The following is a 24,553-nucleotide window of genomic DNA, read 5'->3' as shown; positions in this document are numbered from 1 at the left end:
TGAAACGGTGTATTTTTAAGGAGTGCTGGATTTTACATGCTTGGCATACACTTGACATAGATATACAGAGAATAACAGGCAGGCTGATCAGGGATCTGTCTTCTTTGAAATACATATATATATTTTGGAAATTTTCTAATTGGGATTATAATTAGAGAAAAGTACTTTGAAAACGTCAGGTAGTGGGCCGGGAAAGATTAATAAATGCTCCATTAGTAAAATTACTGTAAAAGGAGGCTGAAAATATGGAAGTGTGTCTTGAGTGTATACACTGGTGAGCAAGAGAATAAGACATGATGGTATTTATTTTTCCCTTCCTGATTTTGTATTACTATATTGCCTGTGTTTCTTTGCAGATGGATGATGACAGAATGGACACCATGTTCAAGGACATGTGGAAAAGGAACCCAGAGCAGACAAGTAGCCTGCACACAGCAGCTCAGAAATGGGACCCTGATCAGAGCTAGGGAGAGGGATTGTGTGGGTCCAAAACCTGCTTCTGCCCAGCGCTGTGAAGGCCAGGACTGCATGACCGTGTGGGAGGCAGGAGTCTGGTCCGAGGTGCTTTTGCATTTATTTATGCAAATACTCCATAGTCATTATTTGTGCTTTAGTATTTTTTGGAAATAAGTTTTTTTTTCTGCATCGAGTGGCGCAGCTCAGCCTAATGATTTTCACGGTCCTCATGTAATGTTTTGACCAAGTGTTCAGGGGGTAGGAAAACCATCTGTGAAGAACTACTGCATTTTACCTAGTTATTGTTGTGCAACAGTCTCTTCTGGCCAATTCTCAAGCACATATCAAGTATGTCCTGTCTGTAGTAGTGGGTAACTAGGGGCAAATAGAATTAAGACACCATTTATCAGCTGCAAGGTCTTGGATTCAGAGTGGGAACATCTGGGATGTACTTTTGTACCAAGGGATATTGATCAGCAGATGGGCGATGCCATCCTGTTTCAGAGAGGCTCTGTCAAAGAAAGACATTTTCTTCCCTTCCTCTTTCTTCTCTGCTCTTTTCCCAAAGCAACGGCAATAGGCAAATAGGCTTGTAAACAACACAATTTCACGTATGTTGCATCCTGAAGGATTGCAGTAAAATGTAATTATTGTTTTAAAAGCTTTATTAATTTAACATCTTTAAATGTGCTTGTCCATTTGGCTTTCTTCACCTTTGATTTCTTCTAAAATTAACTGACCATGAAGGAAGAAGAGTATTGTTCTCACTGCCATATGGACAAAATGAAAGGGTTATTGGGAACTTAGAAAGGGCAAAGGCAATTCCGATTGCTTGCCATACTAGAAGTTGCGCTATGGATCCCTCCATGATCAAAATACAAATAGCAGTTTTCAAATGTAGGGGCAGTCCCTTCTTTGAATTGCTCTACTCAGCAGGACTCCTCGATCCCCAAACAAGAAAGAGCTAACAAATAGGGAATGTTTTCGAAGATGAAAAGCAGGTGCCAAGGTAGAGATAGGAGATGTAAATACCAGCAATTTCTGATGTGGTGCACAGTTTTATGATGTGAGGGCCGGTTGTGAGAAAAAGGGCATTCATTTACAGAGGTGAGAAGAAGTACACTGATTGTTTAGTCAGTTTGTTTTACTTCAGAGATGAGAAATGAGAGAGCATGTTTTCGTTGGAAGCAATAAATACTTTTTGAAGAGTAAGGCATTTCCCGTGGGCATTCTTACTATCACCATTATGTAGGAAGCTAGCCATTACTGCTTCCTGCAGTCATAATCAGCTTGGCAGAGGAGAGTTTTGAGCTGTTAGCAGTGGGATGATCAAAAACAGTGATAATGTTTTGAGAAGGAAATGGCATCATTTTTGGCTGTGTAAGTGAGAATGGTGGAAAAAACCCCATAGATTAGGACCTTCTGAGCAAAATGAAAAGAGCTTTCACATGCTGTCCATATAGTGACTTTGAATTTTCAAGTTCAGTCTGGATTCTTGCATGGTTTTGGAATATTTACTTTTCCATTCTACATTTTTTCCTCCTCCCAAAAAAGGCTATTGGACACTAACAGAGCTTTTCTGAAGTTTCTTCATATCTTATTTTTATGAACGTTATTTTGGTTTTCTTTCCCTGTATTTCCTTTCATTTGAAGAAGAAAGATTGCCTAATATTTTAAGTATAATATTTTCCATTCATTTAATCATAACTTTTCAGGTATTTTCTTATTCAAAAGCCTATTTTTTCCTTAAGTGATTAAGTTTTTTATCTAATTTTAGCTAAAAAGGAATCAGTTATCATTCTGTCCCATAAAGAATTTTTGTTCAGGTGTGGTTTTTTGTTGTTGTTGTTGTTGTTGTTGTTGTTGTTGTTTTGTTTTTTTTGTTTTTTTTTTAATAATAAACCTAGTGGTGATGTAGTTGATGGTTGGAAGTTAGGAGATTACTGAAGCTGTGAAATATTTAAGCTGGTCTGGCAGAAGTCCTATAGAAGGGGATGAAATGGGGTCAGTGAATTTTGTAGAAATCTGAAAAACAATTTTTTTCCAACAGTGCTCTGTAAAATGTGGTAAGGGAGTACGGCATCGGACTGTGAGGTGCACCAATCCACGCAAGAAATGTGTTTTGTCTACAAGACCTAAAGAGGCAGAGGACTGTGAGGACTATTCCAAATGCTATGTGTGGAGAATGGGAGATTGGTCTAAGGTGAGTAATCCTTGATATTAGTGCCTCCCAGCATCATACATTTTGCAAGTTGATTTTTAATAAAAATTACTCTTATCAAAATTGTACAGATGTCCCAGCTGAGGGAACAACAAGGCTGTAAACAAAGAAAATAAAAGCACCCCTAAACTGGTAGTCACAGTGAGCCTACAGTATAAAAAAAAATCAGGAATATGAAGTGTGAGATACATCTTCAATATAATGCAAATCTTTATAAACTTACCGTGTCAGTAGGCAGGCAAGCAAATTCAGAAACTGCAGCCAGCTCCAACCATACAGTTTACAAATTTCATTAATTTGTGTTTGCCCATTTTATTTGTGTTTCCACATTTTATTTGTGTTTCCAATAAAGTACACCCTCCAGCCTTTTACAGTACCACCTTTAGCCTATTAAATTTCCACATAAACCATTTAGCATCTGGAAAGCATCTATTACTATTATTCTGTTATTATTTTTTTATTACTATTATGAACACTCAACATAACTGTCATTACATTCTTTCCTTGGCATATGTGTTTTGAGAGGTGGATAAGCATAGGCCAAACAGTAACAAACAATATTGGTTAGATCTGTGATTGAATGTGAATATCTGATACAGTTCTGGAGTATCTAAAACATGCTGAAATTCTGAAATTTAACCTCGTCAAGGTTAAATTTCAGAATTTAGCCTTGCTGTATCACAGACCACACTTTAGCAGAAAGATTGTAATTTTTTTTTTCCTTTGCTTCTCTTCATAACTTTGCACACAACACTTTTACTTTCAGCACCTAACATTATTGCAGCATTTTTTTAACTTGCTAGTATGGAGAAGTATTTAATGTATTTTTAGTTGTCTTTCATGTGATGTAGGAGCTGGAAACAAGGACTAAAGCCAGCAGTGTATGACTAGCCAGCCTTCCAAGAATTAGCTGCAAGTACTCTGTGAGTAACTAGCTACTTGAAAAGCACATAGTATAACCATTAATTTTTTAAACCACAGAAGCAACTAACTTTCAGTAGCAGTATTACTTTTACAAGAAGATATGTTTGGCAATAACATTTAGTATTTTCAGTTCTCTGCTACATAACTACAGTTAAAACCTGCCTCATTTAGCACTAACACCAGTAGGAAGTAAACCATGGAGAAATGACCATCTGCTTTCTTAATTGAAGTCGTCATTCAAACTGGGGTTGCTGAGGATATGTGGGTATGCTGAGACAGTTACACTGTGTTCCCAGTGCCCTCTGGAGAGAACAACTTTTTCCTCTTGTACTTTTCACAAACAGCCATGTCATAGATGAGTGTACAAAAACTTATATCTTCCTGTTTAAAAGTTACTGACAATTTCGTATTTTCTGCTCTCCTCCTAGAGTCGAAGCTGTAACAGTTTCACCTAAAGTGTACTTTGAACTTCAAAATTAGGACATGAGGAACTATGGAATTGGCAAAACCTTTTAAACAATTAACCTACAGTCTGACTGTGACTTGTGCAGCAGAGATTTTCCAAGATTTATACTAGAAAATAGATACCTTGATTTCTCTACAGAGATACAAATTCAATTTAAAATATATTTGAATGTCCAATTTCTTTTCTCTGTTAGTCTTCTGTTCCATTGAAGGAGTACATAGCAACATGAAGGATTGGCATACATGTTATGTCTGCAATGGTGAGAACAAATGAAAAGCTCAGATAAATGTTAATCTTTGCTCTGTTTGTTTCTAACTCAGAGGTTCGGTGCAGCCTCCTGTGTTCACTGTTTTTACTCTTTAGGATTGTTCTTGACATTGACTGAAGTCTGTTCCTTTCAGCAGAGCCAAGTTTCTATAGCTAATGCCAATACTTGACTTGAAAAATTTAAATGACGTTTCTCACACATTGAAACAAGAGGCCTAAAATATCTTTACTCACTTTGCTGTTTCCCTTTAACTCCTAAGACATAGGTTTAAATTTAGCTTAAATAAAACTATTACTGAAAAGATAACATAATTAATAATGATGGAATGCTGTAATGGAGATAATTTGTTTTATTGGTATAGTCACATAAAGATCAAATAGTTTTTGATCTCTATGTTTTAACGATACCCAGATCAAAGAAAATTTGACCAAATTTCCAAGCTCCAATAGATCAATAAACAGTAATCCTTCTAAAACTCAGTCTAAAAGAAGTCTGTACAACCTGGCCTGTGTGCTACATTTAACTCTGTAGTGGTGTTTAAGTCAGTACAGTGTTCCATCTTTCTGAGGAATATAGCTATGATGAGAAAGGAAAGAATAAAAGCTCAAACTGAGCTTCTGGAGCCAGTACATAGCAACATTACTCATGACATTGTATTTTCCCAGCAAATGCCATTCATGGAATATCCTACCTAACAGTGTGCAAGTGACCTTCAGATGAGGGATGCTTACAGATAACAGCTATTCTACCACCAGCTAGAGCAAGGTGATGTTAGCAACAGTGTCCCTGGCTAAGCTGCCCACTGGCTACCCATTTCAAAGCCATACAAGGACAAGATCACGCTCAGAGGCATCCATCAGCTAAGTATAAACAAATAGGCCGGGGAGAGGTGAAATGAAATGCATGTGAACTGCAAGTTTACACATCTGCACAGCTTACTAAAGAACACATCATTGTAGAAGTCATTCTCCAAAAAAAACACTTACATTGCAGCAGCATAGGGTGCTCAAAGGGCATGTCTAGCATACTTCATTTTATGTAGGAAACTGGGTATATTTTCTTCTGCTACTATCAGACTCTTCAGACTTTTGTCAGAATAAATGAAGCATGAGAACAAAGATGAATTTTGGAACAGAGACTAATTTGGAAAGTGGGCATTGAAAATGGTAATTAAAAACTTAAGTTTGATGTGATATTATATAATTTAGCAATGAAAAATAGGATCAAAAGTCTGGACAACAAAGTGGAGTTTAGGAGCAGCAGTTTGTAAGATGAAGAGATACATAGTGTGTATGTATAGGGGACCAGAGAAGATGATGTGGCGTAAGTGTAAAAAAGATTGGAAAAAGTTTGCGCTCTGCAGAAACTAAAGATAGAGCACCAGCAGAATTTCTAGATATTATCTATATGTCAGACCAGAGATGCTGAGGACCCAAATATGACATCTGGGTTAATGGTGCCAATTGTTGGGATGCAGTTCACTTTGTCTATAGCCTGAAGAAGCAAAAACATAAAGCAGAAGTTCATCTACTTTTTTTTTTTCACTGAGTCCGAAAGGGCATCTGAGGCAACTTCTTAGTTTTTACACCAATGAATCCCAGAATTCATGGCCTATTCCAAAATATTTATCTCAGACAGTACATGCAGTGCTCCCTAGAAAGTGTTTGTGTTTGTGTGTGTGTGTGTGTGTGTGTGTGTGTTTAGATGAAAGAAGTCAAGGCTCCAGCTGTTAGAGGGAGACAGAGTCACAGAGAGATCTGCTGAGGGGTGCAGAAAGCAGATGCCAGTGATAAGGATTGTTTGGCTTCTGCCCCAATCAAAGAACATGTGTAAATGGAGAGCAGGTAAATGCCCACTGACTTTTTTTCTAACTATTCAAGAGCATGGGAAGTTCAGCCTTTAAATTGTGTGCTTAAATATTTAAACAGCTTCTAAATTTCTACAGCAAACAAACTCAACTGATCTCCTCTCATTAAAAAAAAAAAAAAAAAAAAAGGATATTAATGTTGTGATTTTACTGACAAGGGAATTAGTCTTGTTTTTTTCTTTGGATCCCCATACAAAATTATTGAGCTCTTTCAGATCTTTGGAGTGGGATACTGCTGGCCATGAGTCAAAATATAACACTATCAGTAGATTTATGGACAAAGAAATTATGCAATGTGAAATAATAGAAGTTAAAATAATACTGTAATCAAGTCAGTAACTTTAATATTGAATTAAATATATTTAATTTGCAGCAAATGAAGTATATCTTTGTTTCAGAAATGAAGCATGAGCAAATAATATGGAAGATGTCAATATAGTGAAATGACATTGGGAGATGTCCTATAATATTAACAATATTAATCAGTCCTATAATATTAACAATATTAACGTCTTTTGTTACTATTCACCCATAGAAAGGAGGTTTTTTGATTGATATACTATAGAATTTCAGCTGGAATAAATATAGTGTCATGTTAGTTTCTAGAAAAACAGAGCGAGACCACCCTTCATATTAAAGAAACCACTAATAAGACCAGAAGGGATTTAAAAGTAGGTATCACCTATTTTGCACACACAGAAAATAACACATAAATGGGAAATTCTAGTATCTGTATCACACTTAGATCTACTAAGACATCTTTGTTGGTTTTCTGCTTCAAGCATTTTTAGGGTAAGAAAGTTTGGGAGAATACCAAATTGGAATCAAAAGGTAATTACAAGTGTTGTGTTGTCTCCCAAATTGCATTATCTGTAAGTGTGGTTATATTAGAAAATAATTAAGTTGTGGTACATTTTAATAGTTCCCATCAGGACTGAACCTTCCTAGGCCTCAGAGAAAAACAAAGCACAAACAAGCAAGAACAAAAGAAGCAAACAGTTACTGTTGAAAGATGCCTGCTGTCTTACTTGAAAAGGGACATGGTAACGGGAGAACTAATCAAATAAATAATGAAAAGGAACAGAAAGAAAGAAAGATAAAAATTTAAATCTACCTCATAATGTATATTCTGTTTTTCACTATGTGTTCTAGGAAAGGGACTTAAGCAGAAGTTACCATCTTTATACATTACCTTTTATGTTTCCATCAAGAAGTGAACAAGTTTGTTTCCAAAATGACCTTAATGCAACCACAGCTTTGCCAGACATTTTACAGCATGCTGCAAGTTCTGCCTGAAGGAGTGGTACAGGGAAGGAGATTCACCTACACAGCCACTGTTGGGAGACACTCTTGTGTCTCTGACACTGCCTGACTGAGAAAGCAACCAAACAGAATTGTTTTGGACTCTGATGATTTTAAAAAGTGGTTTCCAGGGAAGCAGATTGAGATGTCTTCTATAGAAACACAAATCTGTAGTGAAAAGATTGACTTCTAAGTCACCTTCATAAACCTGAGGAGTTACAGGAAGTCTATGAAATTCCAAAAGAAAAGGAGATCTGAAATATACTCGAATATGCTAGGATTTTTTTACTCCTTGGTAAAAGAAGTAAAATGATAAAGATGCTGCTAAAATAGCTAATTGCTAGCATTATAAATAAGTTTTGTTTTCTTTTATTTATGCCTAACAATATTTCAGAGCTAAATATTGTTGTTGTTAGTATGCAGTCATTGACTTTTAACCTTTAGGCAGCTGCTTAAATTTTCTGCATGCTCCTTTCTGCCAGATGTTCTGTGATTCTACCTACAGACTGAAACCTTTACTATAAGCAAAGCAATGGGGCTGCTATTTCTTGTACCAGCTGTTTGCACTTTTTGAAATTGAGAAGTATGATTGACTGGGTGCAGTGATCCCTCAGAAGGTCAGACAAAGGAGACAAGTTATGTCATAGAGCTACAAATGCAGAAGTTACAAAGAGTACATTGGCAGCTTTCCATCACCTCCTTTGCTACTGCTAATGTATTCCAAGCCATTCTAGTGCAGTCTATTCCCAGGCAGATACAAATTTCCAAACTTTTCTGGTTTTGAGTTTTACAGTGCTAGGCCATGCATTACTGCTGCAGGGGATTTACATATACACACATATGCATATAACATAGATAATAAGTGAAGGAAGCCATTCTTGGGAATTCCTGAAGAGAAGCAATGTCCTGTATCTGCTATGTGCTTTCCCAGAAATTCCTACCAATTTTTGTTGAAGGTGCTGAGATCTTCGACCAGTCAAAGATCTATGATGTCATCCTCAGTAACATCATATGGCAAGTGCTGAACCTGCGGGAGTCAGCATATGGGTTTATTAAAAACAGTTCTTAACTAACCTGATCTCTTTCCAAAACAGGGTTATCCACCTAGTGGATGAAGAAAAGGCTGTGGATGTTTTTTACCTGGGCCTTAGTAAAGCCTTTGAAACTCTCTCCCACAGCATTCTCCTAGAAAAGATGGCGGCCCATGGCTCAGCCAGGTGCTCTCTTTGCTGAGTTAAGAACTATCTGTATGGCTGGATCCGGAGAGGAGTGGTGAATGGAGTTACATCCAGTTGCTAATTGGCCACTGAGAGGTGTTCCCTAGGGTTTAGTGTAGGGCCAGTCCTGTTTGACATCTTTACTGATGATGTGGACAGGGGGATCAAGTGCACCCTCAGTAATTTCACAGACAACACCAGTTTGCATGGGAATGTTGACTTGCTGAAGGTAGAAAAGCTGTGCAGAGAGATCAGGACATGCTGAATTGGTGAGCAGAGGACAGTGGTAAGAGATTCCATGAGGCCCAGTGTTGGATCATGTACTGGGATCACAACCACCCCAGGCAGTGCTGCAGGCTGGGAGCAGAGTGTTTGGAAAGCTGCCCGGCAGAAAAGGACCTGGGGGTGCTGGTCAACAGCAGCTGACCATGAGCCAGGAGTATGCCCAGGTGGCCAAGAAGGCTGATGGTGTCCTGGTCCATGGCAGCGATAGTGTAGCCAGCCGGACCAGGGCTGTCTCCTTGTGGTTGGCACTGGTGAGGTGAAGTTTAGTTTTGAGCCCCTCACTGTAAGAAAGATATTGAAGTGTTGGAGCAAGTCCAGAGATGGGCAACAGAGGTGAAGGGTCTGGAGCACAAGTCCTGCGAAATGTGGTTCAGGAAGCTGGGGCTGTTTGGCCTGGAGAAAAGGAAGCACAAGGTAGACCCTTGTCTCTACAGCTCCCTCAAAAGAGTTTGTAGTGAGGTGGGAGTCTGTCTCCTCTCCCAAGTAACAAGTGAGGGAACAAGAGGAAATGGCCTCAGATTGAGCCAGCAGAGGCTCAGATTGAATATTACAGAAAAGTTCCTCAGCAAAAGGATTATCAACATTAGAACAGACTGCCCAGGCAAACAGTGTAGTTCCTATCCCTAGAGGTATTTAAAGACAGGCATGTAGTTGCATTACTTATGGACATGGTTTAGTAATGGACATGGCAGTGCTGAGTTAATGGTTTGCCTCAATAATCTTAGAGGTCTTTTCCAGCTTTACTGATTCTATGATTTTATTCTTGTATTTCCAATAAATAAAGGTCCTATGAGATCAGTTTTCTTGTAAACTCATTGTTTATTTTTGTTTTGGGTTTTTAATATCTTTCATAGTCATTTAGGTGAGTCACCTGCTATTTCAGATCTTCATTATTTAAAATTAGGTAGATAGAGTGACTGAAAGTAAAGTCATTATCAGAAAAGAACTCTTTCATTTACTCAACCTACTGCAAAAACTTGAAAGTGCTACATAGTGTGGTGATATTTAAAGGTTAGTGCTTAATTCTGTGTTGCACAGAACAGCTTTTTGACATATGTTTCTTAGATTTCTGAAAAGTAAATAGATTAAACTGAAATTTTTGAATGAAAGGATTTTTCTTGGAGTTTTCATTTTCCCTCCTTTGAAACTTCCTTTGTGTCCTTGGTGGGTTCTGTGACTTGTCTTTTCATTAGAAATACCATAATCCTTTTATTACTTGTTTGTGCTGTTGAACTATGCTTTTCCATGCAAAGTTTTCTGCTGAGCATCAGGCTAGCATTGTCACGTGTGCTAATATAGTTATACACTCAAAGGTAATATTTCAAATTAATTTTAAGAATTTATTTTCATCAGTCCAGAATAGTGTACTTAACTAATTTAATCAGAAAGATAAAGGTAATTATTGTCATGAAATCTAACTGTTTCCAGATTCTTATTTGGATGCATGATATTTGTAATGAATGGATGGTTGTCTCCTGCCGAAATACCATGCAGTGACATCTCAGATATGAAAGTTTGAAATGTAATAATATCTTGTTCATTGCTAAGCACTGGCAATAATATATCCATGTGTGAGTCAGCACAGACAGGCATCTGGGACAACCACAAATCCAGAGATAAAATTTATTTCCGTTTCTTCGCTAATAGGGGATCCTTGCAGCAGTGCCCAGATAAAGGTGCACAAAAATGGCTAAAATTTGTAAAATCCACCAGTGTTATGATGTCAAATACTATTTAGCAGTGTGTCTAAAGTCATAACTAAGAATAAATAACTATTTCACGTTGGAGGTAAACTTAAATTGCCTTAAAACTTGAATGTGTTTTTGTCTTAAATATAGATCTATGGAAAATATAAATACAAAATTTAAAATGGTGTGCATGTACATCTGCAGCACATAGAGGAAATTTGCTTTCTAGCTCTGTTATGATATTATGGGATTTGTCCATGCCTTGATATCGATCATTAATGATGAGAGAAAAATGCTGATACCTTCCATGATATCAGGGCAAAATGACAGGCTGTAATAGACTCTCAGGTTTTTTATGGATTTGGACTCCAGCTTGTTTCTAACAGAACCAACTAGTATCATTGGAATAATCCTGGTTTTTAAACTGTGAAGTGGACAATTGTGTTGCATTAATTCATCTAAGAAAGAAATTGGGCAATGGAACCTGGGTTTCACATAGAGACAAAGAATTTTCCACTTCCAAGCTGAGTCCAGAGAGCCCATTCAGATTCAAGCCTATCAACCCCACTATTGATTCAGAGTAGATAGGCAATGATAGTCTGAAGAATAGATGCATATATTTTGGCGTAGAAAAAACAGATTCTCTTTTATAATCAGCTTATAAACTTCCAGTTGTTTCTTGTCTTGATACCTAAGACAGTTTTGCCTTGTCTGCCATACAACCAAATTGTTCTGCATAGGGCCTTAAAAAGGATTCGGAGAAAAAAAAAAAAAAAAAGAAAAGAAAAGAGGATAAAAAGAGAAAAAAAGGTTCAAATTTTTGAGGTGAGGGTTTCCTATCTCGAGTTTATCAAGGGAACTGGGGCTCTGTTTATCTTAATTTAAAATCTTATCTCTCTTTGAATCTTATCTCTTCTTACCGTAGAAAGAAGAGCTAGAAAGAAAAAATGGAGGGGCAGGAGGCAGACGGAAAAAAAAAAAAAAAGCATAACTCAAACCTGCTAAACTTAGAAGAGACCAACAGAAGATTTTTTTTTTTTTTTTTTTTTAGCTAAACTTAGCACAAGCTCTGAATTTTAAATTTGGCATACTGAGGTGTTGGGTGTGTCAGAAATGAGAGAGGCAGAAAGACCTTCCTGGAAATGATGCATGTGAGAACTCAGTCTCCATCTTATGCTTGTATCCATCAGTCCCTCTTTTTGCTACACTATTCAGAAATGCCTTTATAACAAAAACAAAAACAAAAACAAAAAACAAAACCACCAAAAAAAAAAAGGGGGGGGGGATGACTTAAATAAACTGTAGATTATTTGCTTGATTTAGGTAATCTTTAAGAATATTGCCAAACTCCGTAAAAAGCCTTTGATGAAAAAATGCACCATGTTATCTACTACCTGCCTTCAAATGCAAGCTTCATAATAAGACAAAACAGAAATAGATTTTGCAAGCATGTTAGCAAATATGAATCCTGCTGCTAAAGTCTGATTGCTTGCTATTCTTGTTTCACACTCACTTCATGAAAAGGTTGAAACTGCTTAAAAGCTGGAACTGATGAACCTATACATAAATGATTAGGAATGCTCTGCTAATAATTTCCAGTAAAACTCATCACTGAGTTTCCTTAGGAGCACGTCAGCCTATGCTTTGAATGCTACTTAGACTTGTAAAACCTTTTATTGAGCAGTCCACTTATTCTCGAAAATAAATTGTCCAAGTCAATTCTGTTAATACTGTCACAGATTGGCTTTTTCATTGTGGATTGTATCAGCCTCTTCAGTGATTGCCTGTTGTCTTGGCAGAAAGATGCATTTTGACCATTACTGTCTGCCAGTGACAATTTTTCCTTTAATTTAGGAATTCCTACTTCTCATGAAGGCCAGCTGGAAGCAGCTAACACATTACAGCAACTTCCTCAGCTGTTGGCCTTGGGAATATGTATTCTCTCCAGAATATATATCTTTGGCAGGGAACAGAAAGAAAGAATCTTGGGTAGCGGGTGTGCATGCCAAGTGTAAGGATTGTTATATTTAACACCTAGCTTTCTGTCCTTGAAATTATATCTAAAAGAAGTTCAAAAGTAGGACAAAATTAAAACAGGGCGGAGTTTTTATGGGGTTTTTTTGTTTGTTTGTTTGTGGGGTTTTTGTGGGGCTTTCTGGTGGTTTTTTTGTTTTGTTTTGTTTTGTTCTGGGTTTTTTTGAGAAAAAGAAGATTAAAAAAAGTAGCTGTTAACTATCTTTACACAGGATTTTTTTGTAATTATTAACAGGAATGCTTTACATGTCTTGCTGCTTGAATGGTTTTACAGTACCTTTAGGACCATGTCCAAGATGCACAGATTAACAGCCACATAAAAAACCCCCTCTGGCTGTGTACTAGAACATTTAGTCTAAACCTACAAATACAGTTGTCCTACAGGAATTTTTTGCTAATCAGCTTACATGGCCTTAAAGTGTAGGTCATCTTAATAGTGAGGAGTAAAATGCAATTAACCCCCACAAAAATAAAATATTGCATGTGCAAGACTGACATGTGGGAGATAGAGTGGGTGGGAAGAACTATAGAAATGTATTTTTCATTCACTAATAATAAAAGCTCTGGGTTTAACCTGAAACCTGTTGAATAAATGCAAATGCTACATGTTGGTTGGGAGAGAGCATGTTCTGCAAATCTTATATATATATATAAACACAAAAAAAGACAAGCAGTTTTGACAGACAAATTTATTTCTGATTAAATTCACTGATTCATGTGTAAAAGTGAAAATATTTTTTATTTCTTTGAAATTGAAAGCTTTGTTAGAGCTTTAAACATTGAAAGTCAGAAATATGCAGAACTTATACAGCTTCAACTACATACCATTAGCACTATCTAAAACATGACAGCTGCACATTCAGTGAAAGGTATTTACCTCAGATTGAATATTTGCAGTGAGAGAAATCTGAAAGTTAGGTAAGTTTGAGAGGCAGTTTTGGAAGAGTCTACTTCAGCTTGAATGTACACATGCATATACAGAAAAATGAGTGTCAAAATGAGGGTCAGAGCTGTTTCTCTGAAGGTGCATGTAGCTGATCTGCAGAAGTTGAGGTGTTTCCTAGTGAAGTCAGAACAAGTCTGCAAATCTTTCAGGATAAAGAAGAAAAATATGAATTACTTTTATTCAGTGTCTGCTGTCAGTTATGGCAGCAGTTGGCTGATGTGTTTGCAGGACAAGCTCATGTTTAAGACCACTTCATGGACACAGAAACCTCACCATTTGTCTCTGTAGCTAGCAAGTGTACTGCTAAATGCCTGATGCTTTCCCTATTTCATACTATTTCATATTACTTTGAATATGAGCTAATTTTGCTAATAGGTAACATGAACTTCTATGGTAAAAAGATTTCTTTTCTGGGTTCAGTCAGTAGAATTTTTAATTTTGAAGTCCAACAGCACTGCTGCTGCTGCTGCTGCTGTGTGAACATAGAAGAGCACAGCATGCCTATCAAATCCCACATTGATTTTAAAACCCTAGGCATTTGGAAAACTCTTGTTTTACTTGCATACTGACTAGATTGGGTTTAAAAGTTTTGGATTACTAATCACTGAGGTAGCCCTGCTTCTTCTCAAAATTCTCCAAACATCTCACAAGACTTAGTAAGTTCCGACTTTTTAAAAAATAAGAATAAATGCATGGTTAAAATTCAGTACATTCATATGAAAATAAAAGACCACATATTTCCTATATGAACATTTTATTTAATCATCCTTTGATGTCAGTTTCTAAAGTTGTGATATTAAATAGGTCAAGCAAGTCTAAAATTAATTGTTTGCAAGATCTCTACATCTTGGGATGAAAAACTTCATTGTGATGCTTCATAACACTCTGAAATATCTCACCAAGGCCAGTGGAGGCTCAGTTACTTAAAGGATCTTAATTCAGCAATTAAGAATTTAATTATAAAATCTTGCCAGATTCTGCATAGAAATTCAGCACCTAAACACTGAGTAGTTGAGAGATCTGTCTGTTTTGTCAGTCGCAGTCACAACAAACGTTCAGGCCACAGCTCATTTGATGTAGAGAAGATGTGACTGCTGCCAGAGTGCTCTTCACAAAGGCACCCTCCTACATGAATTGTTTGGCATTATCAGTTAGCAGATAAACCACTGGAGCCCATTATTTTTTTAGCAAAAAAGACTAGAGTTTTTCAAATCCCATTCTCCCCTCCAGTATTCCAGATGTCTGAATTGCACCTACTCACTCTAGAATAACCTGAGGGGAGATAAATTATTTTAGGAGATATTATGTACCAGGTCCACCTGCCCACGTTCTCCTTCTCTGTAGCTGACAAAAGGAATACCACATGCTCACACATACTGTAACTTTGGTTGATAAACATGCAAATCTTTGAAAGGAAAAAAAAGTAATACTGCATGCAATATTACTCTAAGATCACCATGATAACATTTAAAGATTCTCTTATTTGACGTTTTCAATGTATTAGCTTCATCATATTGCCTCAATTTTCCTGTTAGTCTCAAATTCGTTTTCTCTTTGTGTTGTAGTTTTAGTTTCATTTTTTTCACCTTTTTTGATTTTGCTATTCCATTGTCTCCATTTTAATTTCATTAAAATATTCCAAAAATAAATACCTCTGAAACTATGATGAGAGGAATTTAGGGAGTGGTCAGAATTTTGGCAAAATCCAAATTTATGTTCTATCTGCTATTCAGGATAAAATTCATGTCAGTATATATGTGATTTTACATGTCGACCATGTGCATAATGTTGTCTGTTATAGGAACTCAGATTATTTTTATCTGCACAGAGAAAAGGCAGAGAATTCAAGAAAAGAAGTTGTGTTGAGAGGCTTTTCTCATGTAATTTTACAGTGGTATACTAGATTTAAAGTTGATAGCATACTTTGAAAATGCTTCAGTACTAACTTATTTCCCTCCTGTAAATTTGTTCATGTGTTAAACTGTGGTTGATACTGAATAGAGAACTATGTATTTGTAATTTAATATCTTTATATGCCTTGGCTCGTGGAGCCTGTATCTGATTAACCCAGCAAGATACATTTCTATATTGACTCACTGGGAACAGGAGCAAAATCAAGTCCACTTGCTGCCTTTATAAAATGCCAGTGTTTGATTTCATGTGGTTACAAGTTCAGTCCCTTGGGAAAACATCCACATGTATATCCTAGTCTCTTGTACCTCTCTTGGAGTCTTACAAATCCAAAAGACAGGAGTCTCATTTCTCTCACTGCACATATTGAGGCACAAGCCTTCTATTTCCCATTTAGCATGTGTTTCTTTCAAGTAAGTGTTTAAAATATCACTCAAATGCATATAGATAACCAAACCAAAGGGTAAAAGCTTGTTTAGTGTTTCCTATAGTCAAAGTTTATTCATCCTTTGCAGAAAACTATACTTCTCCATCTCCATCTCGAGACAGGATGGCTGGGAAACAGTTTTTGTTGCAGCACCTTCTCCTTGTCTTTCTCATTTCAGATTTATTTCAGCTGCTTCTCAAAGTCTCCCAAAGAAATATATTCAGAACATTTATGTATTGAAAATTATTTAGAAAAATATTTTCAGGATTATGTGGCAAAATTTGCAGCCTGAGCTCTTACATTATTCATTACAAGAAATTAATTAGTATTTGAAGATGTTTTATGTAGAACATTTCTGTAAAACTTGGTGAAATTTCTGGGTACTTGAGTCAAAATCATTAGAGGCTAGGAGAAAATTCCAATATGAAATTTCTAATAGATTTGTAGTTAAAGCAATAGCATGAGTGTCAAATGGACAGAAAAGTAATTCACATCCTATGGAATTTTGTTCACAAAAAGTCAGAAAAGGCTAAAGCATGTTTTGTTTTGTTTTGTCTTGTTTTGTTTTGCTTTGTCTTGTTTTGTTTTGTTTGGAATAGGTTTTGTAAGCGTATATACATCACTGTCCCAGTTTTCACTCTAAGATATTATGTTACTGTGATAGAAGTAGAATGTTACAATTGTTATAGTACTCCCCTGTTTTATTTTCTTACTTCATTCTCTGTGGCAGCCAGATGGCAAGCTTAAAGGTGAGGCATCATGTCTTACACTGTGCATTTTACTTGTGAGACGTGTGAAAACATGAAGTTGTGGTGCAAGGCAGGAGGCATACACTCTGCTCAGCAGAAAGAGCACTTTTGCTGCGGTTAATTAATGGCTTTATTAAAAATTCTCTCTGCTATTATCTGTGAATGTTTTTTCCATCACTTTAACCTCTAATAAGAATAAATTAGTATATTGATAAAAGAGAGTAACCTTTGCTTCCTTCAGGCACAGTGCTGTATTTGAATTTCATCACAAGCTCTACAAAATGGATTTGGACTGCAATAGGATGCTGGAGTGAGTCGTTCAATTAGTACTGCTAATTAATTTGTAGCTTTTAAATTGATTTTCATTTAGCTAATGGAATAGAATTCAGAAATCTTGGAATACTGATATCTGAAGAAGCAGCCACTGACTTAATGTGAGCTGGCATTTCATGTTCATAATTGCTGGCAAAAATACCTTTTCAATGAATGTGTCTTCTGTGTGTTCCAGTGCTCTGTCACCTGTGGCAAAGGAATGCAGTCTCGAGTCATCCAGTGCATGCACAAGATCACGGGAAGGCATGGCAATGAATGCTTTTCTTCAGAAAAGCCTGCAGCCTATAGACCCTGTCATCTCCATCCCTGCAATGAGAAAATTAATGTTAACACAATAACATCACCCAGGTTAGGTAAGCAGTCACAAATGACACATCTCTTTTCAGTTCTTTCTCTCCATACAGTTATGATGTTTAGAAACAGAAGTCTAGAACTCAGGAGATATTCAGGAGATTTAAATTTTATGCAGAGACTGATCCTCTTCCTACCTCAGGTGTTGAGTATGTACATCAGAGACTGCAACTAAGAATGGTGAAGGGTTTTGTTATCCAAGGAAGGACCTTATCATATGACTGTATGGCATTAAGGGAACAAAACATCCCAAATGAAAATATATTTATATTAGAGACAATATGATTTTATCAAACCTTTCCAAAGTAAGAAATTACCTTATTTTCTGTCTAAAAATTCTGCAAACTATGTTCTCTTCATATTTGTGAGATCACGGAAGCCTGTATTTGTTCTTTAAATACAAACAGCTCTTTCCACTTGTCTTTAGTCCGAATACCTACATCTATGCCTGATGAGGACATGTGAAAGAAAATTACTTTGAATGGATATTCAAAGGCTTGCTGTAAGACAGCAAACTCTCTCCAGCTGATTTTCCAGAGCCCTTGTTAAGATAAACCTTCCTGTCCAATAGATTGCTCCCACATGGAAAACAAGACTGGCGTTTCAGACTGTGTGCAATACTTCCTTTGAGACAGTGAAGGGTATTTCTCTTTGAGGTTTTTAACCTTTGAACATTTCTGTGCAGTAGTCATTGTTTCAGTTTGCTGTTGCTTATGGCCCTCTCCTTGCTATATCACTGTTTGAAGGTTCCTCCCCTTTATACTCGTACTTTACCTTTCTTTGTTCAGCTAGTCTCTCAGAAGCAAGATGCCATCTCCCTATCATTGATGATTTTTCTCTGATGAGGTTATATAGGCAGTTTCGTGTCACAGAGCCAAGTGAACTGGAAAAAAGCACACAAAAAATGCAGTGTCAATTAAAATCTGACTTAATGTAAAATGCAAAAAAAAAAAAAAAAAAGATTGGGCTATGTTGTTTTCATGGTATGCATTATGTAGCACTGATATCTACAGTAATCTACAAGTCAATGTCATCCAGCATGGAATCAAAATCCAATCCAGTAGAAACCTTAACATCTCTATAATACATAAAGCAATGCTTCTCTTGAATAGATTGATAATTTTGGCCTCTGGTTCCATTCATATCATGCAGTAGAGATCCTTTGATTCTGGGGTAGGGCTAGTGAAAGCTGATGGGGATTGTGTCACCAGCTCTTTTACAAATTTCTGTTCCTTTGTGTAGCATTGGAAGTTAACTCAAATCTGAGATTTACTTCTTTTTTCCAGTGTTTGTGATGAGTTTTGGACAATATTTTGTTCTTGTGCCCTGTTTTTCACTAGGTTTCTGTTTTAATTCCATACTACATATGCAAGTACTTCTTATACTTGATATGTATAACTAAATGTGAAAAGTTCCAACTCTAGTACCACGGTCCTTCTGTGATAACCTAAGAGGTTTTCATAAGTGAAACAAGGCAGAAAGATAAGCTCCACTCACTCCTGAAAAGATAGCTGCAGGACATTAAACTAATTAAGTTCAATGCAATTTAATCCAATTTGTAAATAAAGCTGGCCTTAAAATATTTTGATGTTGTGTATATTGACAACAGGAGGACGAGGGGAATTCCTTCTTTTGTTAAATATCTACATCTATAACCCTTTCTCTTCCCCAGATACACTTCTTATGTCCTTGTCTCTTTTGCTACATGATTCTTCACTGGTAAAAGCAACAGTAATGTATATTTGATTTTGCTGTTGTTGTTTCACAGCTGCTTTAACATTCAAGTGCCTAGGAGACCAGTGGCCTGTGTACTGCAGAGTGATAAGAGAGAAGAACCTCTGTCAAGACATGAGGTGGTATCAGCGATGCTGCGAGACGTGCAGGGACTTTTATGCGCAAAAAATGCAACAAAAGAGTTGACCTCTGTCAGGCTGGCTGGCTCTCAGCTCTTTGCAATCTTATTATTTATAAACACACACACACACACACACACACACACACACACACACAGGCTTTTTCAGACCAAATATTATCAGATGACATATAATTTAATCAAATTAATTTATTTTTGCCTGCCAGACATCATTAATGGTTTTGGTTAGACAGCCAACATGTTTTATCATCTGACATTTTCATAATTAATTTTTATATGAACACTTTTGGATACATTTATCAGAATTTTTAAAAAATAGTAACTAGTATTTTAAATGTTTATTTTCAATAAGGTCATCTGTTGCAAAAAAAAAGTCATGTTATCTTGAATTTATTTTAATTTAGCTGAATAGTTTTGTTGTATATGGAAATAAAGTTCTTTTTAATTTTATTATATTTTTGGCATTTGGAGTCAGAATGATCTTGTGTTTTTTGCAACAGATGTCAAAGTGAACAAGCTAACATTATTAAACAGGTTATTACAGAATGTATTGTGAAATTAGTTAATTTGATTTAGAAACATACTGAAGGGGATATTCTACTGTAACTTATATTATAAGCAAGAAAATTAAAATAGCTAAGTAGAGATTTTAATCATTCTCATGGACACATACTTGAACACAAGTATTAAATCAATGAAACACTGTAGAGATTTACACTGAATCACTGTTGCACTGTTTGAGGTAGTGTAGAGAAATGCAGTTCTAGAACTTGTACCATCCTATGAATCCATGTCTGTAGTGTTTTAACATGTCACTTAATTTTTAAAGTTTTGAAAGAAAAAACCCATGCCCCTCTATACCTTTGTGTGTCCTTTTGCAGATTTACAAATGGAAGAGTCCTTTCTCCTGCCACTTGTATGAATTAATCTGTTAAACATTCTCAGTTCTCTGTTGATGGTTTAGAAAATAGCTTTGTAATACTACTTTAGTTTTATCTTTGTCTAATGAAAAAGTCTTTATAAAAATTAAATGTTTTACGGTTTTGTGAAACATTATGAAACAGCTAAGATTTTCCTTATGAGAAAATATTGTACATGATTCACATGATTTTTACATTTTCAATAAAAAGTAAAGCTCCTTTTGTTATTTGAATTTTTCTTTTTTTGTGTGTCTGTGTCTGAGAGATTAATGCATTGAGCCTTGCATTGCAGCAGGTACAGCTACAGTATGAGTACCTTCTGCCTCTTGATTTAGGCACCACTCTGCAGCTGCAGACAGACATGTCACTCTGTGAGCTTTGATACACATGGAAAGTTAAGAATAACAAAGTAACATTCTGGGGGGAGGTAGGTATTTATGTCAAGTGAGTCCTGTAACTGCTGAACTTGGCAAGTGGACAGCAGCAGGTCTTCTGCCCCCATTTCATGATGCAAGCCTTTAAGTATCTTCTGAAAATATGTAGAAGAGCAAAACCTGAAGGCAAGATAGCTGTAGAAATAAGCCAGAAAGGCATATTTTCTACTCAAAGCAAAAAGAGAATGCAGCTTTATTTAAGTGATTGTTTTTTTTCCTTCTCTGCAAAGAGTCTGGAGTATTGATGTGATGCAGGTATCCACACAGTTTCCACAGACAGATGACCACAGATATTCATGGACAATAAACTATGGCCCTCCGTCAAGATTGTGATTCTCTCCAGGAAGAATACTTGGATGAAGTCTTAGCTCCCTGAAATCAACATACATGTTTCAAATAGTTTTACTATTGAAATCTTTGGTTTGGCATCTTACTGCTCTACATTTGAAAACTGCAGCTTTAATGAGGAGCTAGTGTATGACTTTAAAGTACCTTCTGGTTTTGAAAAGTAAAAAAAAAAGAAAAATAATTTTGCTATCATGGAATGTTATATTTTGCATAATTAAAACGTTTCAATGCATAGAAAATGCTGTTGCTCTGGGGAATTAACTCCTTAATGTCACAGATGCACATAAGAAAGTCTAATAGAATTATTGTAGTTGGCAGGCAAAAGAAGCAATTACTATTTTAAATTTTCTTCATATTTAGCACTAGATCTTGGTTATACTCCTATACTCACTTGAATCACAATTGAAAATCAAGCAAAAGAAAAGATGCCTCCAGACTAGGCACCAGAGCAAATTTTTTTATCAGCCAGTGATATCCTTACAGATCTAAATGTTTATGCTCTGCTGATTTTGAATATTTCACTAACAAGAATGTAATCTTAATAATAAAATTTTAAAAATGTGTTTTAACTCTACCTGTGTCTGTCAAAAACAAATCAGTGACTGCTGCTGAAATCATCCTCCTATTACCTCTATAAGAAAATCATAAAAAGGGAGTACTTTTCATTGGGAGACAGGGAGGGAAAGTTGTGGTCTAAAATGACATTTTTTAAAAAATGTAATGAGTGAAATTAGGATGTTATAGTGCTGATAAGTCTGGTTCTGATTCCTTTAGCATCTGTAGTACAAAGCTATTAGTCAAATGTCTGTGAATAAATTTGAAGCAGTTTTGTGTCTAAGTAGCAAATATACCTCTGAAAATGAAAGCAAGTTAATTTTACTGCTTCAGTATAGTCTGTCATCATTCAGAGGAGCAGTGCAGACTGAAATACCCCTTTGGTCAGAAGATTATAAGAACATTCTGAAAATGTGCCCAGGCTATGGCTTAAGCTGCAGCATGCTGTGGAGAGCAGGCATGTGCCAGCCCTGCAGAGTTTTCCATAGACCTGGGTGGCAGCAGGAAGACCTTTCCCGCTGTGTTCAGGCAAGCCATAGTCTTATGCAGGCACAGGCAATCCAGAGTTAACTCTATTGTTATTTTGTTGTTGTTGTTGTTCTTTCTTCTTCAAGAACACTCCCTCTGCATTAATATGTTTTTCTTTCAGCCTGATTAATATGTAACATTTCAACGAATGAGTGTCAAATCAGTCAATTTCAGAATTTCAGCTGGCATGTAAAGGTGAAAATCAGTTTCAGCTCCTAAGGGCTAGAGTAGGCCTCTCTGCTAATTAAATACCACTTATACCCTATTTTGTTGGATTAAGTAGGATTTAAATGGTACACAGGGCTTGTGCTAGGCTGGTGCACAGCGGGTTTACTTCCTCCTCCCACATACCTGCTGGCCAGTTAGAGTACTGACCAAAACTCACAACAGTTAGCACTTCTCATAACTCTCTTAAAGAAATACCTGCATTTTAATTGTATTATCATTTATTATGAAGGGAAATTGCTATTTTGTTCTGGAGGAAGTGGGTTACATTTTGGGTTGTTTCAGGTTTTTTTCCACTGAGTTTTCATTATCTTCTTCAGTGACAGAAAAGCAGCCATTTGCATATTCAAAAAATATATTAAAAAATAGAAAGTTTGCCTGCATCATGAGACCAATGGAGGCCCTAAAACCTTACCATAATCAATTATAAAAAGAAAATTAGAAGCACTCAGAAAGAATTTAAAGAGGCCTGTAAAAAAGATGTGCAAACACATAGAAAGGGAACTTGAAATACATCCAAACCAGGAAGCCAAATGGGGAGACAGTGGGACCATCTGATAGCACATTGTGTGAAAGGGACTCTGAGGAATGATAAAGCAGTGAAAGAGAAGTTCAGTGAATTACATGTGTTGCCATTTCCAGATGAAATGTTGCAGAGTTTTGTGGGTGTTTGGAAAAAGTTTCAAGGGTAATGGCGATGTCTTAATTGTGTTTGGTCCTAATGGTTTGTTCTTTGTACCCCCCTCCTATCCCTCCCCCTTGTTGTTCAGTTGTCAGTCATATGTTATGTAACATACCAGTCCTGCCAGTCACTCTGGAGCCTCACCTCACGCCTGGAAAGTTCCAGGAGAGGCTTCAGAGGATTGGTCAGGGTCCGGAGGTTCCCCTCCCAGTTATATTCCCATTTGTTATCCCCTTGATTGACATCCCCTGAGCCACTCCCTGGTTTCTCCTTACTGGTTGTCTGTTCTGCTCCACCCTATGACCCACCTCCCTTTATAATTTGCTGCACCAGAGGCTCGGTGTCTCTCTCTCTGAGGCACCACCTTGGGAGCAGGTTCCCCCTGCAATAAACCCTGGTTGTGTTTGCACTCGAGAGAGTCTCATCCTTCATTTATCCTGCACTGTAGCTGTAGCTCTGCTCCATAGGCACAAAGAGCCCCGGATTGCTGCAGTGTCAGGGCTGGCCGAGCCAGGCATCCGGATTGGGCACTGCGACAGAGTTCCTTATAGCAGAGATGTCAGAGATGTTGGATCAAGGCGGAGGAAATACACAGGAAAGTAAGACAAAATAAGTATTAGTTAGGTGTTAGATGCAAATAGTATCTAGAGTTCCAGTCACTTGAGAATACTGGAAGAATGCAACCGGGAAATTGGTATCAGAGGCACTTGCCGGGGTGCCCATGCTGTTGTTGCCAGAGGACAGGCAGACTGCAGTATAATTCCTGCCTGTGGAAAAGCCGACCCCTTGGGCTACAGGTTAGGGAGTGTTGCCATAAATGCCAATGAGAAAAAAGCAAGATCCCTGAGTACCAGGATAAGCATGTGCTCTTGGGTGAGAGTCAACATGGCTTCAGTTGTGAATGGAGCAAAGAGGATCTGCTGGAGACAGAAATCTCTGATGAAGTTCAGTGTTACAGGATATTCAAGAAACTGCATTCATACAGGACTACAGGAACAATCGTTATGGCCTGAAAGGTGATTAAAGGATTGGAAGCAAAACTGTCATCTTTCAGGATGGAAAGAAGTCATCAGTATGGTTCCCTATGGAGTTAGGTTTTTTGGCATTTTCATCTGTGGCATGAGGAAGAGTGAAAACTGAGTTCTCCATCTACACAAGTGACATTAAGCTCTTCTGGTTAACTCCTGCCTCTATTGGCAAGAAACACAAAACTAAATGATTAGACAAGAAAGACATTTAAATGAAAAACTTTCATGTAGGTAAATGTCAAGTATTATAGCTATGAAAATAGCCTGAACCATTCCCATGAGATATTGAATTTGCAACTGGCAGTCACAGAACTGAAATTCCTAGCCCTATGAGAGTTACTAAGTGCTGTGAGAATAGCAGGGTAAAAAGGACCAAAAACTGATTAATGTTGTCAGAAAACATAACTTTTCCCATTTTTGGAACTGGTGTAAACACAACATGAGCATTGTATTCATTTATGGTTGCTGTATTCTTATGAATGTAGTGGAATTACAGTTTAACACATTGAAAATGG

The 24,553-nt window shown here is 36.9% G+C and overlaps 1 protein-coding gene across 1 annotated transcript in view; it reads left to right on the top strand.

Moving 5' to 3' along the window:
* Nucleotides 1-19,548, top strand: part of ADAMTS19 (ADAM metallopeptidase with thrombospondin type 1 motif 19) — a gene marked incomplete at its 5' end in the record, with an annotated part of 126,178 nt that extends 106,630 nt beyond the window's left edge. Inside the window, 4 exons of the mRNA XM_083884323.1 lie at nt 357-561; nt 2,507-2,659; nt 17,270-17,447; nt 19,214-19,548. Coding sequence (XP_083740449.1) covers nt 357-561; nt 2,507-2,659; nt 17,270-17,447; nt 19,214-19,365 — 688 coding nt within the window. The 3' untranslated portion in view covers nt 19,366-19,548. The remainder of the gene's footprint in view (nt 1-356; nt 562-2,506; nt 2,660-17,269; nt 17,448-19,213) is intronic.
* Nucleotides 19,549-24,553: the final 5,005 nt, after the last annotated feature.

The sequence above is a fragment of the Zosterops lateralis genome (genome assembly GCF_965231275.1).
Source record: "Zosterops lateralis genome assembly, chromosome: Z".
NCBI lineage: Eukaryota > Metazoa > Chordata > Aves > Passeriformes > Zosteropidae > Zosterops > Zosterops lateralis.
The sequence above is the reverse complement of the archived record's forward strand: the minus strand, read 5'-3'. Positions and strand labels throughout refer to the sequence as shown.